The 17,502-nt window shown below is 39.4% G+C and overlaps 1 protein-coding gene across 1 annotated transcript in view; it reads left to right on the plus strand.

The window, feature by feature from the left end:
- LOC125463510 (cytoplasmic phosphatidylinositol transfer protein 1-like) overlaps positions 1-15,867 on the plus strand; it is a 302,267-nt gene extending 286,400 nt beyond the window's left edge. Inside the window, exons 9-10 of the mRNA XM_048554830.2 lie at positions 4,703-4,766; positions 10,389-15,867. Of these exons, the coding sequence (XP_048410787.1) occupies positions 4,703-4,766; positions 10,389-10,699 (375 nt within the window). The 3' untranslated portion in view covers positions 10,700-15,867. The remainder of the gene's footprint in view (positions 1-4,702; positions 4,767-10,388) is intronic.
- The last annotated feature ends 1,635 nt before the right edge of the window (positions 15,868-17,502 follow it).

Consider the following 17,502-nt stretch of genomic DNA (forward strand, 5'->3'; position numbering starts at 1 on the left):
GGTCAGTCCAGGGAAGACGGACACGTCAAGGAGGCGGGACGAGGTTGTACCATCACTGCAACCATCTTCTGCCTTCATCTTCATCCTTTTAAGTCAGTTATCCTGTTAAATTTGCAACTTTTGAAGTTCAAACTCTTTCTTTTTCTGCCTTCTCTCCCTTTGAACTGTAATTCAAGCAGTTTCAGTTCCCTTTCTTTCTCTTCTGCCCTGGCTCTTCTTACCTTTTCTTTATCTTCTAACTCCAATTGTGTAATTTTCAGTTTATTTTTTTCTAACTCCACTGCACATGCCTGTGTCTCTGGTTTACCTAAATGCTTTACTAACTCCTTTACAATTTCAACTTTCCTCTTGTCCCTAGTTAAACCCAAATCTAACCTGTTGCTAAGTCTATAAGTTTCTCCTTCCTCTGTGTTTGTAAACTGTTTTGGCAAATTTGGAAAGCCTCCTCAAACCCCAGAATCTCTTTCCCAATGATTAGAGCCATTTTTCTGATTTAACCAGCCAGAAGTAACCAAACTTAAACAGATTTTCAACTTCTCACCTAAATTTTATTTAAAGATCTAGGACACTAATCCCCAGATTTCTGAAAAAGATTCCCAACCTGAAATGTCAGCTTTCCTTTTCCTCCGATGCCGCCTAGCCTGCTGTGTCCCTCCAGCTCCACACTGTGTTATCGCACTTATACAAACCCAAACAATAAGAAAATAAGTTAAAACTTAGTCTCTCAAAGTCTACACACCTTTCTTCTGCTGTTCAAGTCATAAATGCCTTGCTTCCGCTGATCAGGCTGTCGGGGATGTTTTGTCTGTGAAATCTTCTCTGAGGACTCTTAGCTAGAAGTGCTGTGGTACTTTTTACGGAAAAATGATATTTTCTTATGAGCTTAGCAATTTCTTCTGAGAGCTAGATGCTTATTTTTCAGATGGCAGTTCACTGTCATCCCAATTTTCAAAAACCCTCTCCTTATGTACCTTGGATGATATATCAATTTTCTTGCAATAACATTGGTCTAAGGTTGTCAAAATCATCAAATTTAAATTCAATTAGCTTTCAATCACTAAGTGCTTTGTTTAATTTAACTGGCTGATTCCAGCTCGTTGCCAAAACAGCAAAACCAGTCTAAGGTTACCAATCACACAGCCAATTGATACATGTTTCAATTTCAATGTTTCAAAACTGGCTGGACAGCTTTCAGCTGCATACAGACATTTTTTTTCCTGTATAAGTCTCTAAGCCCAGTAAAGCACTTTACCTCTTAAAGGAACTACGCACCCTTCTCTCTTAACATTTTTTTACAAATAAATTCTAGCTTCCTGCCTTTCAGCACCAGGCATACCTGAAGGTGAGGTGTCAACCTGGTAAGCCACCAAACAGGACTATTTGCTCACCAAGCAGAAAAAGCAGCAAGTGACAGACAGGGCTAGGCGATCTCACAACCAATGGAACACATCTAAGCTCGGCAGTCCTGCCACATCCAGTTGTAAATGCTGGTGGACAACTGAACAACTCACTGGAGAAGGAGGTTCCACAAGTACCCCCATCCTCAATTACAGAAGAGCCCAGCACATCAGTGCAAAAGACAAGGCTGAAGCATTTGCAGCAATCTTCAGCCAGAAGTGCCGTGTGGATGATCTATCCCTGCCTCCTCCAGTGATCCCAGCATTACAGATACCAGTCTTCATTCCACGTGATATCAAGAAACGGTTGGAGACACTGAATTCTGCAAAGGCTATGGTCTCTGACAACATTCCCACAATAGTATTGGAGACTTGTGCTTCAGAACCTGCTGCTCCCCTAACCAAGCTGTTCCAGTTCAGTTACAACACTACCCGGTAATGTGGAAAATTGCCCAAGTATGTCCTGTACACAAAACACAGGACAAATCCTACCCGGCCAATTACTGCCCCACTCTTGATCATCAGTAAAGTGATGGAAGGTGTCAGTAACAGTGCTATCAAGCAGCACCTGCTCAGCAATAACCTGCTCAGTGACGCCCAGTTTGGGGTCCGCCAGGGCCACTCAGCTCCTGACCTCATTACAGCCTTGGTTCAAACATGGACAAAAGAGCTGAATTCCAGAGGTAAGGTGAGGGTGACAGCCCTTGACATCAAGGCTACATTCATCCAAGTGTGGCATCAAGGAGCCCTCGCAAAACTGGAATCAGTGGATATTGGGGGCAAACTTTCCAGTCATTGGAGTCATACCTGACACATAGGAAGATGGTCGTGGTTGTGGGAGGTCAATCATCTCAGCTCCAGGACACCTCTGCAGGAGTTTCTCAGGGTGGTGTCCTAGGTCCAGCAATCTTCAGCTCCTTCATCGATGACTTTCCCTCCATCATAAGGTCAGAAGCAGGGATGTTCGCTGATGACCGCACAATGTTCAACACCATCCGTAACTCCTCAGATACTGAAGCAGTCCATGTTCAAATGCAGCAAGATCTGGACAATATCCAGGCTTGGGCTGACAAGTGGCAAGTGACATCTGTTGCATACAAATGCCAGGCTATGAACATCACCAATAAGAGACAATCTAACCACCACCCCTTAACATTCAATGGTGTTACTACCACTGAATCCCCACTATCAACATCCAGTGGGGGTTATCATTGACCAGAAACTCAACTCAACTCACCACAGTGACTATAGGAGCAGGTCAGAACGAGGAATACTGTGGCGACTAACTCACCTCCTGACTCCCCAAAGCCTATCCACCATTTACAAGGCACAAGTCAGGAGTGTGATGGAATACATCCATTTGCCTGAATGAGTGCAGCCCCAACAAACTCAAGAAGCTTGACACCATCCAGGACAAAGCAGCCCACTTGATTGGCACCACATCCACAAGCATCCACTCCCTCCAACACCGATGCTCAGTAGCAGCAGTGTGTATTATCTACAAGATGCACTGCAGAAATTCACCAAAAATCCTCAGACAGCACCTTCCAAACCCACAACCATTTCCATCTAGAAGGACAAGGGCAGCAGACATACGGGAACACCACCACCTTCAAGTTTCCCTCCAAGCCACTCACCACCTTGACTTGGAAGTATGTTGCAGTTCCTTCACTGTCACTCAGTCAAAACGCTGGAATTCCCTTCCATATAGCATTGTGGGTCAACCCACAGCAGGTGGACTGCAGCGGTTCAATAAGGCAGCTCACCGTCACCTTCTCAAGGGTAACAAGGCATGGGCAAAAATGCTGGCCAGGCCAGCGATGCCCACATCCCAAAAATGAGTAAAAACAAATTCACAATTACTCTGCACAGTTTTATAACAATGGCCAATCCATCTAATCTGCACATCTTTGGTCTGAGGGAGGAAACGGAATCAGACATAGTAGGAACTGCCGCTGCTGGAGAATCTGAGATAAAACGGTGTGAAGCTGGATGAACACAGCAGGCCAAGCAGCATCAGAGGAGCAGGAAAGCTGACGTTTCAGGTCGAGACCGATTCAGCCTGTAGGGTTTATAATAAAAAGCTGGAGAAATTCAGCAGGTTAGGCAGTATTTGAAGGGAGATAAACAGAGTTACCATTTTGAGTCCAATATGATTCAATATCAAAACAGCATTAAATTTAAAAAGAATTGTTATTACTAAGCTATTGTATACTTTCTCCACCCATAGTATAACATTTTTTACACATAGCACAAAATATCCTTCCTGATAGTTGTGTTACAAGAAATTTTATGAAATGAACTACAATTCACTGACACACTTTGGCAATATATAATTTAGTATGTCATTTTACAATGATCATAATCCAAATCAAATGTGAGTGGCTTCTACAGTAAATCTGGCAAGATCGACCTCCATAATCTTGAAAAAGTTGGCCACGATGATGGCAAATAATGGGGAGAGATTCTAACGGTAAGGTATGCCAACACCTGTTAATGTTAAACCAATTGTGTTTAATGAAGCAAATTTCAATTTAATGGTTAAAAAGAGAAACACTCGCTGGAACTGAGTTAGATTCTGATTTGGCAGTGTATGATTGTAATGTTTTACTCTGTAAGTACATTTTAGATTGAATAAAGGTAGCTCCAGGGATGCCCTTCATAAATTGGGTTTCTTTAATAAAGTATTACTCACCTAGCATGAAGATTACTGCTCGCTGCTCCCTTCCCATTTACCCCATGCAAATGACAGCAAGGGATAGGGTCCAGATCCTCTGTTGATTTTTCTGAAGTCCGTCCCTCCTCCAGAGCACCAAGTGAGCAAAGCCATAGCCTCATGAAGCAATACAAATAGCTGAGTTCAAGATCAGAGAGGACCTTGCAGAAGACCCCTTGAGTTGAATATTAGCTGCTGAAAGCCTCAGTCTTGGCCAGGTGCTTCACTTGACACAACAAACAGGCCTTTTCCTGCTCCTTCAGATGGTACACCTGAAAAGCAGCATTGAAATTCTCCAGCGGACTCCAACAGATCATATCTTAGAACGAGACCCATGTCAGATACCCACAATGGCAAGAAATTATCCCAAACCATGGAAATGAGTTAGGATTGGAATAGATGCAGAGAGATGTCCCATTCTCTGGAAATTCCAAAGGATAAAGATCCGGACCCCAATCTTCTTTCATTTTGATACTTAGAGACAATAATTCCCCTAAGATTAAAAAATGGAGAATTAGGTAATTTGTGTCTGTGGACAGGTTCCATGGGGATCCCAACTAACTGCTTAATGGCATTTCCATGTTCTCAGGTAATCCGGGATGTACTGATGATTGGCCACCGACAAGCTTTTGCCTGGGTCGATGAATGGTATGGTAAGTGGAACTGTTTGCTTTCTGCTCTGTTCACAAGCAACTCAGTTTTTCCATGTCTGTCATCTTAAATAGGTACAGGCTTGGCTAAAAAGACATAACACAAAGGCTTGCTACCAGAAGATTTTTCTGACTTTGAGAAAAGATTTATTTAAAATCTCGTGGAAAATGGTAAGATTTTCAGCAGTACTACGTTTTTGAGAACCAGCTTTACATTTGAGCCTTTAGGTTCCTTTCTTACATCATTACTCAGGTGAGACCATTCAATCCTTGTGGCCCACTACACTATTTAATTAAATCATGTCTCATCTGCACATCAGCTCCCATTGCCCCATTACCTGGAGACATTGAACAAACAGATTACCAGATGTCACAACTCCATCTGTGCTTCCAACTCACAAAAGGCTGTTAGAAGCTGTTTAAAAATAGAGAATTGTCTGATCCACGTTTGCAACCTACTAATGGTGTGATTTTAAAAAATTCATGAAGTGTGACCTTTTGACACCCTTTTAAAAGAAGATTCTCAAATTAGATCCCATTTGAATTTTACTCTCTGGTTTTTCTATTTTATTCCCTCCTTCCCTCTCGTATTGGAGGACCCTGCAGTCATCCATATACATGCAGCTATTCTTTCTGTATGAGTCTGAACACTCAGTAATAGTTGTCACAGCCTAACCTAAATCGGCCCACATATGACATTTACATAGATGTGTTTCTAATTGGATTTAATAAATAGAATGGATTGGGCACAACTTTGAAGACAATTTACTAAATTTTCATTACTTTCCATGCTGAACATTGGTGTCCCCAGATATTTCCAAACCTCTTCCTATGCCACTTCATTATCAAGTCAACAACAGCTTTTGCGTGGTTCACATTTCTTTCTCTGCCCACTGCCTTGGTGTGAAGCATCAAGCCTTACTCTGTATCACCATCCAACAGCATTGCCATGCCCAGGAGCGCAGCTTCTTGAAAACCCTGTAACATTATGAAGTAAAATTTGTGAAGCTGCCTGTATTTATAGTCAAATCTTAGTCAGTAAAGTCTTGTACAGGTTGTTCTTCTATAACGCGATAGTTGCGTTCTTGTGTAATCTTGTGCTGTAAAAAATCAAGTTATAGGGAAATCGCTACACTGTACAATAGAAAGTTCACGTTATCCAAACAGTGTCCACTTTTCATCAATCGTGGTAATGAAACACACATTATAGCAGAATTACCTGGATAAGCAAAATTTCTTGATATTTAAGTTTCTCGCTTGATCTTGTAATTTCATTGGAGCAGAATATTCTGAATGACATCATTTCCTAACTCTCAGTTTTCTCTTGTTTACTAATGCACAACCTTTATATACACGAGTTTACTGCAATTCTGTTTCATATTATGAAGTCACATTTATGCAGAGTATTTCAGGTGATGTTTCAATGAACCTATAGTGTCAATTGTCTTAACTAGTCACATGTAAAGACCACTTGTTTGTGTTGAGCATTTTAGTAATTATTTCAATAAGGATTTGCATTTTTATCAAGTCTTCACCTGTTTATAAAGAGTGAGAAACCAATTCCAAAAGGTAGGTATTGCTTTTACACAGTTTCTTAATCTCTTAACAAGGGTTGAACATATTGGTCTAATTTAGAGTTAATTTTATTTTGATACATTGAAAAATCTGAAATGTCTGACTTGAGGTCTTGTAGCAGGTATTCTAATGATCTTCTGAAAACAACTTTCTTGAAGATCTTTTTGGCTTCTACCTTCACATTTCCTACTGATCGCACCTGCGCTGCTCCAGTCTTTCCCCTTTTTTTCTCCCTAGAGCACTCCTTCTACTGCTAACCCTTTTTCTTTCTCCACACCTTTCCTCTCCAACTGGCCAATGTACATAAATCTCGTGCCCCACTGCTTCTGGAACCTTCCATGTCTGCACCTAGAATGTTGTCTTTTTTTATGTTTTCCACCCAGAAACCACTACATGCCTTGAGTTTAATGTCCTCAGTAGAAAATGCCAAGAAACATCTTGAACTTTTTACAGATATGACTATGGATGACGTACGGAATTATGAGAAAAATATGCATGAACAAACGAACATAAAAGTTTGGTTTGATCAGCCTTCCACAAATTCTCCGTCCGCGGATGAAATACAGAGTGATGGCAACGCAAGCGTATGTTACATTTTTCCTGAAGTACATTTTGAAACAAACCACCCATACTTTGGGAATTTAGGATATCAAAATGTTTTCCCTTTAAATAAAAACAATGACAACACAAAATTAGGCATTAGTGAACAAGAAGTTTCATGTCATGGAGCTCTTTTAGGGTCAGAGTTATTTTTTGTCACTCAGTTGTGCTGTAAAATCAATGTCAACCCCTTTTCCAAGTGTGCACATCTTGAAGTTCACTATTGCCATTGATAGGTTTGCATTAACTCCCTTCACCCTCCAGACCAGAATACAATGACACAAGCTGGATAATAGCTTCCTGAATACTGCCAATATTTTTGTTCCTCATCCAATCTGAATGTACTTCACATGAGCCGAAACAATGGTTTGCAGCAAACTATTCAACCATGGAAGCCACCATAGCCAAGCACACTGTTTTAATTAACGCCTGCATACATAAGTAGTGAGCAGCACAAACAGGATCAAGCTTGGAGATAGTTCTTCTCACTATTGTGCAGCACATCACACAGCATGACTGAGGCAACAACTAGATTTTCTTTGATATGTAAATAAAATATTACACTGCAGTTATATTGACAGTATTGTGAATCATGAAGGTAATCAAACCAAAAGCAGAAAGGAGTAACTTTGATCCAATTGATTGAATTGAATAGAACTAAATTTGATTGACTGCATCTCATTGCCCAATTTTACTTCCTTGTGTCATCACTGCAAAACTAAATGTCAGTGGAGTTTCAAATAGACAAGTCGTTTCAGATACTTCATCTTCCTGGCAGGGCAGTTAATTTAAAATTACTGTCAAGGTCTTTTTTGCAAACAGGCACACAGAACAGTTTAAAGGTGAAAAATCACATTCTCAGAGAGTATAGCAGGGAGTTTTACAACAGAATCAATCATATTTCTTGATATTGATTCATCAGTTATCATTGAAGTTTACCAGTTTGTAATTAATGAAAATTTAATTTTCATCCAAAGTATTACATCTTGAATATGATTGATTTTGTGCTGATTTTTTGACTGGGTACTCTAGCAGTGCAAAAAATACTAGCACCCTTAGAGACATTGACTCCAGAGAAATGACATTTAGCAATTTCTGGGAGTCAGAAATAAGAGCAGAAGTAAGGATCTTCTTTATCAGGATCAAATTCAAAGAAATATGGAAATAACAAAAAGAAAATGAGTTACAGGAGGGTGCTTAGCAACACTTCAATAGAACACAGATGGAACACTGCGTGAGCTGTGAGTGACCAAAGCAGAGACTGTAAAAATGAAAAATTTTTCAACATTATTTCCAAATAAGACGAGAAATTTGAACTCATTCCATAGGGAGGAGAGAATGATGAACACACGAAATGAGGTGGCTTCATTTCCCATTGTGTTGCTAATTTACGGTTTGAATGCTATTAAGACAAAGCAACAGCTGGGCTCTGGCAGGAGCCACATGCATAATTGCTAAGCACCATCCCATGCCCCAAAGAACTCCAGAGACATTTACCTTGTCCCAACCAAAGAGCCTGCCTTGGCCACCCTGCTTAGTGACCCTCTCTGATGAAGGGTCTAGGCCCGAAACATCAGCTTTTGTGCTCCTGAGATGCTGCTTGGCCTGCTGTGTTCATCCAGCCTCACATTTTATTATCTTGGAATTCTCCAGCATCTGCAGTTCCCATTATCTCTGCTTAGTGACCCCTGTTTTTAAGCCAGTGGAGTCCTGGCAATGCAAGTTTCTTCCTGGGGCCTGGCAAAGCAAGTGTACAGTTCTTTGTTCCACCACAGTAATGCTGTTACCCAGACTCCCACCATCAAAAGACTCTGCTAAACATCGTTGCTTCTCCCATCTCCACAACATACCTGAGAACTTTGCTGCCTGAACTTCCTCTCTGATCTCTCAGCCAGTTGCTGTTTCCCATACGTTTCAGGTGGACATCGAACCAGTGGTATATGGATCAGATTGCAGATCAATACATAGGCTCTGAAACCTTTTGCAACCAATATATAATAGGCTTACCCCGTTCCCCACCCAAAACTCACTGAGTGTTAAAGCTCATTCTGGTTCTTGATATATGATGTATTATTACATGACCCTGCCAAAAATAATAACAAAGATTGTTCTGTGACTCAAATTGCAGTCGCAGAAAATGGATAGTGTTTAAAATATTATACCAGTTAAACCAAAAAATAACATCCAGAATTACAGTTATGGATTTTGCCTTTCCAAGCGTGAGTGTCTTTGAAGTGGAATACAGAAATGTGAATTATTGGTGCTTACAGCTTTTCATTGGTCCTGGTAGGATTGGAAACAATTTGAAATGATGAATTAAGAATATTATTCCAGGAATGTGTCTTAAACATGAAAATAATTTCCTGTTCAGTTTGACTATAAGAGCTGATTGTAAATAAATATTGGCAGCTTTAAAGTATTTTAATATTGAAAATATAACTTTGTGTGCAGTAAACTTTGTTTGAAAGAAAGTTAAAAAGATCAATGGTCAGTGAACTGTGATGCATTACTGTGTATTTTGCCGATGTAAAGCTCCTTACAATATTGTACATTTCAGGGTTGCAATAGTCCTTCTGAAAAGGTTTTTTTTCATGAATTTCAAAGTGAGGACTTTATTCAGCACTTTTCATATTTAATTGTATGTAAATTCAACTTGTACATACGTACTTAGATCAGAAACCTGGGGCTGGATTTTACAGTTCCCTGAGAGTAGATTTTGAAGGGGAGGGTGGGAGACAAGGTCTTGTAAAATGTAGTGTGTGGTCTTCTCACTGCTTTCCCACCTGCTCATCCCTGACATGTCTGATTTTGCAGGGGGAGGCATCAGCCAGCCCACCCACCACCCATCCTTATGCCTCTTGAGAGCCTCAGGTACCTTATGCACCACCACAGCTATTTAATCGTCCAGAATCTCCTCACCTTTGAGGACAAGCCGTCATCCCAGCAGTGCAGCCACTCAAATCTGGTGCTGCTGAGACTACAGAGCTGCAGACCAATGTGAAGTGGGACTTCCTTCCCAGATGAGGCTGAATTCTCAACCTGCGACAATTAGCACTTTTGCCAAACGTAAAATGGCCATGTGCCACCTGGCTGTTTTTTTCAGATGGATTCCCAATAAAATTGTTGGTCGGGGTGGGAAGTACAGTGAATATAGTGTCCTGTAAAATCTAGCCCCAAATGTATGGGAGGCCATGGGTGGAAGTCTACAGGTATACAAGAACAGCATATTGTTCCGACTTACTGCACCATTCAGCATTTTATAGAATTATAAATGTTATAAATCATGAACTCAGTGCAATAAAAGAAGTAACTTGTTTGTTTTATCATGTTTTATTTAAGACTGAAACATTAAATAAGTAGTGAACTGGAATCAGTATGTTGTTCTGTCTGTCACATTGAAATTTATACATATATATATATATTATTTCCCCTTTAATCTTCAACTGATAGACATGACAATGAATGAAGTTCGAGAATTTGAACGAGCGACTCAGGAAGCCACCAACAAGAAAATTGGAATTATTCCGCCTGCAATTACTATCAGCAATATAGTTATGCCTTCATTAGCCCGCAGTGGACCTTCTAGTGCCCCGACCACGCCACTTGCCTCAGAAGCTCCAGAATTTCTGGCCATTCCCAAGGATCGACCTCGAAAAAAGTCTGCTCCAGAGACTCTTACCCTTCCCGATTCCCAGGAGAAGCACCATGCTGCCATTGATATTGAAGCCTCTGGCGAGCCATCTGAGCCCAAACACAACTGATTTTTGTCTCTGACCTTTGGCTTTGTTTTCAGATTTCTGTATAAGATTTTTCTTTAATTCATTATCATTTTACTTCTTAATTGATATGTCGTGTTTTCTTGACCCCAAATATATTTCACAAAGGAAATAATGTATTCTACATCCGGCTTTTGTTCAGTAAATTAAATGAGAAGCTTTTCACCAAATGGTAAGGTCAGTGTAGAATGCACAAACTTTACAAATTAAATTCCCCAGATGCTGATTACAAGCCAAGTCTCTTGCCACTACCTCATATTGAAAATGCATGAAAGGTTTATCCAATGTTTTCCTGGCTTTGATTTGCATATGCTTAAAATCAAGAACAGCACCACATGATTTTCCAATTTCCACTGGAATGTGGGTGAGGTTGCTGGATTATAGCAGGAAAAGTTATCTCTACATACTTAGCATTTACACATCAGTATTTGAATACAATAAAGTTTAAGCACATTTAAAAAGCTCTTGTGTGAGCTGGGAAATGGTTGTGTTAGATCAGCAGATACACAGCAAGAAGTGTTTTGATGACTTGGGACTGGAATCATTTGCTCACTCCCTGTGGACATTAGCAGCAGCTAGCCAGGTATAGAAAGTTCCAGAGTAGTCACAGCTGTTGTTTTAGACCTGGGTCCATATGCTGGTTAACTATGTTCTTTGACAATTATCAACACAACTTACCAGTGATAGGTTACAGAATAAAATCATCAAACGACACAATGCAGAATTAAGCCATATGGCCCTCAGTGTCTTATCGACCTTTATAATTGTTTTTCAATTACTTCACTCTCCTACTTTTCCACCAGCAATGGCCAGCAAAATATTCCCTTCCAAGTACTTATTCTGTTCCTTTATGTAAGTTACAATTGAATCTGCTTCTACCGCCCATTCTGGCGGTGCATTTCTGATCATAATAACCAACTGTGTTAAAAAAATGCTCTTTTTCTCATCCCTGGCACTTTTCTCTGTCAATTTAAACTAAGTACCAATTCTTCTTCTGGTTCCAGATGGTGAAGTAACCATTCCCCCCTCCACCAACTTGCCAACTAAGTTTGCCACTGAATGTTTCTTGAGCCAAAAATGGAGCCAGATTCATTCCATAGTCTTGTGATAAATCAGTAGAATCTGTATAATTGGCCTCAGTACTAGGATGGGGAAGATCAACATAGCTTGTTTCTTTTGTCCATTATCTAATGGTCCCTGCTAGGAATCTGTACCATCTTGATTGCCAAGACAGAGCAAGACTAGGCAGTGACAATCTGGTATCTTCCTTAACGGTCTATCTTGTATTTGAATATTTGCTGCATGGGGAAATTAAATTTAATTGTTGCATCTGCATATTATGCTTCCTATTTTTATAAAATGCCAAGGCCCATGAATGTGGATGTTATTGTGTGAGAGCATGATAACACTAGGTTGTTCTGAGCCCGTCCACAACTGCTGGTTTGGAAAAGGAGAGCCAACAATAGACTTTGCACTCCCTGAATCAGTTAAGGGTGAATACAAAGCTTACTTATGGAAAGTATTTGCCATCTGATAATCTATTTGAAATGAAGGATAATTGTCACATTCACAAGATGAGTTTTAAATACTCAACTTCTGTTGAAACTCGGTTCCACTGGTGATTCATTTTCCAGTGTACCTTAATTCTTTTCTTGAAACTATTAAAGCTTCATCCAAGTGTCGCTACACCTTGGCTTTTCTTGGCTCCTACCTATGTGCCAAAGATAAGATGTTGATGCTGTAATAATTGCTGGACAATGCAGTGTTATCACATAAATCCATCTGCTCTTCTGTTTTGCTAAGCGAAGGTGCTAAACATCAAAAAAGACTTTTAAGAGATAACATCGAGTGAATGATTTGTCAATGGCAGAACTACATACTGTGTTTGGGGCTTTTCATAGGAGAAATTTTAAGAAATCCCAATACCATATTTTTGTAAACATAGCCTGAATTCTGCATTAGATTGATTTAATCCATTAAATCTTTCATCCTTAGTTGCCCACACAAAACAAATGCAAAAAATTAAATCAATGTAGATTTCATTTTTGGTAGAAATTTTGACACTAGCAAGATGAACATTAATCTTTAAACCCCACACCCTAATCCATTTAAGAAAAACCTTCATAAGAAAATGCACTGCTGATCTTTGATAATCATGCACCTAAATGCCAAGCCTTCGAATCATTTTAGAGAAGAGGAAGGAAAGGAGAGGGTGAAGGAGTGGACTGTTGAGTAAATGTCATGGCATTTGTATTTCTTTTAAAAATCTTAATTAAGAATTACTTGTTGTGTGTGAAAAAATGATTTTCATTAAAAAACACGTATTTGTTCCACTCTACCTTTTAATATTCCCATCTGAAAACATTCTCTATTAATGTGTAAACAAAAGAAACCTTCTTGCACCATTATCAGCAGTTTACAGTCAAATGCATATAGTTAATATTTAACAAAAGTACTTTTCCTAGTCTCAGAACTTAATTCCTCCTTTGTATCTTTAATAATTGTATATTGGACTTATCACTGTGTTTAACACAATGCTGGTGAGAATTTGAGAGCTCAGCAAGTGCACAGCATAAACTCTGATAACAGAGAGGAGCCTTTAGAAAACCTGAACTAACATAAGGGTAAAGAAGTTCATACAGAATTTCTCCCTCAGTGCCTCTGCATGCTGTGTAAATGTGTACTGTATGTTGTTACAATTCTAGCTGAATTATTAGAATGAACGTCAGATCTGTCTGCCTGACTGCTCTAATTCAGTTCTTTGTTTGGAAGCGTGAAAAAATTTACTGTGTGGTAAATTCTGTGTACATTCTAATATTTTAATTTTTTCTGGATTTATTTATTTTTACTATCAATATCATATTAGCAAAAAGGACCAATCCATGATATTAATATTGTTTCAAATATTAAAAGTGAAGCAAGCAGAAAATCCCAGTACCTTGCTATGTTTAGGTTGTTATTGATGTTTGCTTTAAGTCATATTCATTTGTAGTGCAGTTGTTTTGAAATGGGGGCATTGTGTCTTGCAGAACTCACTGATAACAATTGTTTTCCAGGAGGTGAAACTCCTTACTTGGGGTATGTTTCCACAAATACGTTGCTCAAGTGGCAGTTAGTCACCTCCCTTTGAGCAAGAGTATTTCCAAGCCATTTTATCCTGGGAGTGAACCTTGTGGTGTTTGTATCTGTTCAATTGCCATGAGGATCCATAGATCCAGCAGCTAAGGCTAACTTTCACCGTTTTTGCCCAGAAGGGAGCATGACCAATGGTTGCAATTCTGAACCTGCTTCTGGTAGAAGGTCTCAAGTTCAAAACTTGAACTGGTTTTCAATGATCTGCATTGATCAACTATTCTGCATTGACGGTGTCAATTATTTTTTTCTTGCTCAAAAACAGCAGTGACTCCATTTCAAAAGCAGCCATTCTGTTGTGAAACAGTTTGGGACATTTTGACGATATTGTTGGGCTATAGAAAAGCAAGTTTCTTTTTTTCTTTTGAGCCTTTCTAGCTCGAGAGCTGAAGTTGATAGTGTGTTGGTAGTAGAATATAGTTTGTTCTCAAGTTTTTTGCACATTAGAAAGGTGCCTTAATTTGTGCTACCACAGCGAGCTGCTGAGGGCGTGTCAAGAGAACAGGGAAATTAAAAGGCCATCCAGAGCTACTTTCTCAAAATTCCTAAAGGCTAATTAATAAAGTCAAACGTCTGGAAGCAAGTTATTTCCCCCTTCCCTTGTGTGGGTCATATTGTGTTCTCAAGACAACCAAGAGAAACATAGTACTTTATAAAAGTATTGCTTGATGGGGTGAGCATTTAATGAAAACCACCTTTTTAACAGATATTTCTGAACAGTTTTGATCAATTCTACAGGGAAACTATTTCAGATTACTGGGATTTAAAGGTATCAGTGACAGAACATTTTGTGCACTTTCCTTCTTTTCAATTGGAAATGCCTGTGAAATGTATTTTAAAGCATTTTGAAATATAAACGTAGTAGTAGTTACTGACGGAAATATTTTTCAAAACAGGACGTTGCTTAAATAGTTTCATAATGGCATGTTTGGGTTATCTTAATTATCCAAACTGTATATTTGCTATTTCTACTGACTCTGTTTCCTGTTAGTAGCCAGAAATATAAATGTTAAATACCATGAATATTTTCTTTGAATACTGAAATATAAAGAAGTTATGTATAATTTTCTGGCTACCTATAAATGCAGACAATTCCTTTTACAGTATGAACTTGTTTTCTGTAAAGCTTTGCAATTCACCTCATACTTGGAACTTTCCAATGCTGAATAAGCTATATACAAAAATTTGGCATTTCAATTCAGCATAAAAAATGGGGAAAGCTCACCTGATAAACAGGTACTATTTATCACCTGGTACTGATTCATATAGCCCATCAGGTGATCAGACATCATCTGCAAACTGTTCTGACATAGCTGATCTGAACTGAGTCAATGATTGGATTGTTATAATTGGCCTCAACATTCTGGGCTCAGAAAGGGAAAAATTCTAAGATCCTCCACTCTTTTGATTCTGCAAGAATGCATATGAGTGGACTTCTCAGGATCAAGCTTGGCTGTGATTTCCACTCTCCACAGTTGAATACACAAATGAATAAATAATAATTCCTTGGCGAAGTAGTGAAAGAGCTGGTGTCTGTGGAGAATCACTGACCTTGGGAAAAGAAATGAGCTGTTGTTTGCTGGTTGTAGATAAATGGCACTTTTCAAAAGTCTGATAATGCCATTTGACTATTCTCCTGGTATCTAATCTGTGAATACCTTGTCGGGAGGCAAAAAACCAACTCTTAAAATAGGACATTAGAAAGTGCCAACTTTTCAATATATTCAGTGGCATATAATCTGCTATGCTTGGGTTCATAAATGGAAATTCCATTCTGTGATAAATACAGAATAACATTTTGCATAAATTAGTACTGAATATACTGAGTACAATGTAAATATTCTGGTAATTTGTTAATTTAAGGGCATGTTTCCTGGCAGCAACTGGTTTATGTTATTGACAGATTCACTGTAGTAGTTTGTTACATAGCATGTATTAATAAAGCTCTGTAGAAAAAAACATACATTGCTTATGGAGCAAATTTATCATTCAAATAAATAAATGTGTTTCCCCTCTCTGAATTGATTTTATTTTAGATTTTTATGTCGTTATTAGAACTATAACTTAATCTGATACCCAATGTCTGTCTGTTATTGTTTTAAAATTCATACACAGAAAAGATTTATCATTCTCATTTTCTCGTGCATGGAAGCAACACAACACAGAAAAAAAATGGAATTAAGGGACTGATCAAGACTGAAACTGTGATCCATAACGAGAAACCATAACAACTTCAGTGAATTTACTATAGTGTCTTTAATATGGAAAAGTTAACTCAATGTAGTGGGAAAAAAAATCATGCTGAGCAAAATAAGGTGAAATTATTTAAGTAACAAGATATTTGCAAAAAGCCTAAGTTTTCTGGGGGAAAGTGCCTTTCGGAAAGAGAACAGAAAGAATTCCAGAGAGCAGACAATTGTGGGCGCATTGAACATAATTTTACCAAAAATCAGCGAGGATTCAATTTTGGGAAGTTTCAAGTTGGGTTTAACTCCGTGACGTCCAGTGAGTTATCACATTCCATTCTCCACCGCTCACCTGCCTAAGGATGCACCATGCCTCTGGGGTGCCTCTCTTGTGTGATATTGTACTCGTAAGCTGCAGAAATACTTGCCGCTGCCAGGACCTTTGAGGGTTTCTGCCACTGGCCACGATATTTAAAGCCCAGATCAGTCATTGCCAGCCATGAATAGCCCTTTCACAATTCACTTAGTAGGAAGCAAACAAGAAAGTAACGCTTCTGAGCACACATCAGTGGCACTGTTTGTTTCACATACCAGTATCAACGTGCTGAGTTAGGCAGCACAGTTCTCTCCATCCCTGGAAGAACTCTTATAAAAATCAGTAACAAATAGCTCAATAATCAAAAGGGATAAATGAAGGGAATGAAATCAAGATGGTGTTGGAGGGGCATATGACGCATCCCAGACCCGCCATCTTGAAAAGCTTTAAGAGTACTGGTGGACAGCAGGTTGCGCCCTCTCCAAGGACACCTGGTGTGGACATAACCGCAAAGGTGAGGCTGGTTGTTGGGAATTACCAACCCCTGTCACTGCCTGGATCTCTTGATTGCCCCCTTGCCAGGCCCACAAGGGGCACCTATGATCTTTCTGCCTTCCTCCGCACCAGGTGCCCAAAGGTGAGCTGGTGCAACCAAAGAGCAATCAAAGCTTTTTAAGATAACCAAACAGGGATGCAATCTACGATAACATATCAGTGTACATACAAGGTCTACAAGCTCCACAGAACATACAGTTGACTTGGGAGCCCACAAATGATTTTTTTTAAATAAACCTAATCACCAAATTAGAAGAACAAACATTCACAAGAACAGAAGAAAGCAATCACAAAAACATTCAAAAACCAAAGAAAGCAAGCAAGGGATGGTTTATGTCAAAATGGCATTGGGGGGAGGGACAATTCATCCCAGCACCCATAGTGACCATCTATCCCAAAAAGTTTCAATAGTACCAGGGAGTACCATATGCTCCTCCTCCAAGGGCAACTGAGCACAGACATAACAGTGGAAGAGAGACAGGCAGCAGGGGAGGGTAACAGCCCAAATCCTGGAATTGTTGATTTAGTCAGGCCCCAGGAGCAGGCCTGAAGAAGTCCTCCAACCTATCTGCTCCCCCCTCAGTTACAAAATCAAGAGT

The sequence above is a fragment of the Stegostoma tigrinum genome, chromosome 22, assembly GCF_030684315.1.
Source record: "Stegostoma tigrinum isolate sSteTig4 chromosome 22, sSteTig4.hap1, whole genome shotgun sequence".
In the NCBI taxonomy this organism is placed as follows: domain Eukaryota; kingdom Metazoa; phylum Chordata; class Chondrichthyes; order Orectolobiformes; family Stegostomatidae; genus Stegostoma; species Stegostoma tigrinum.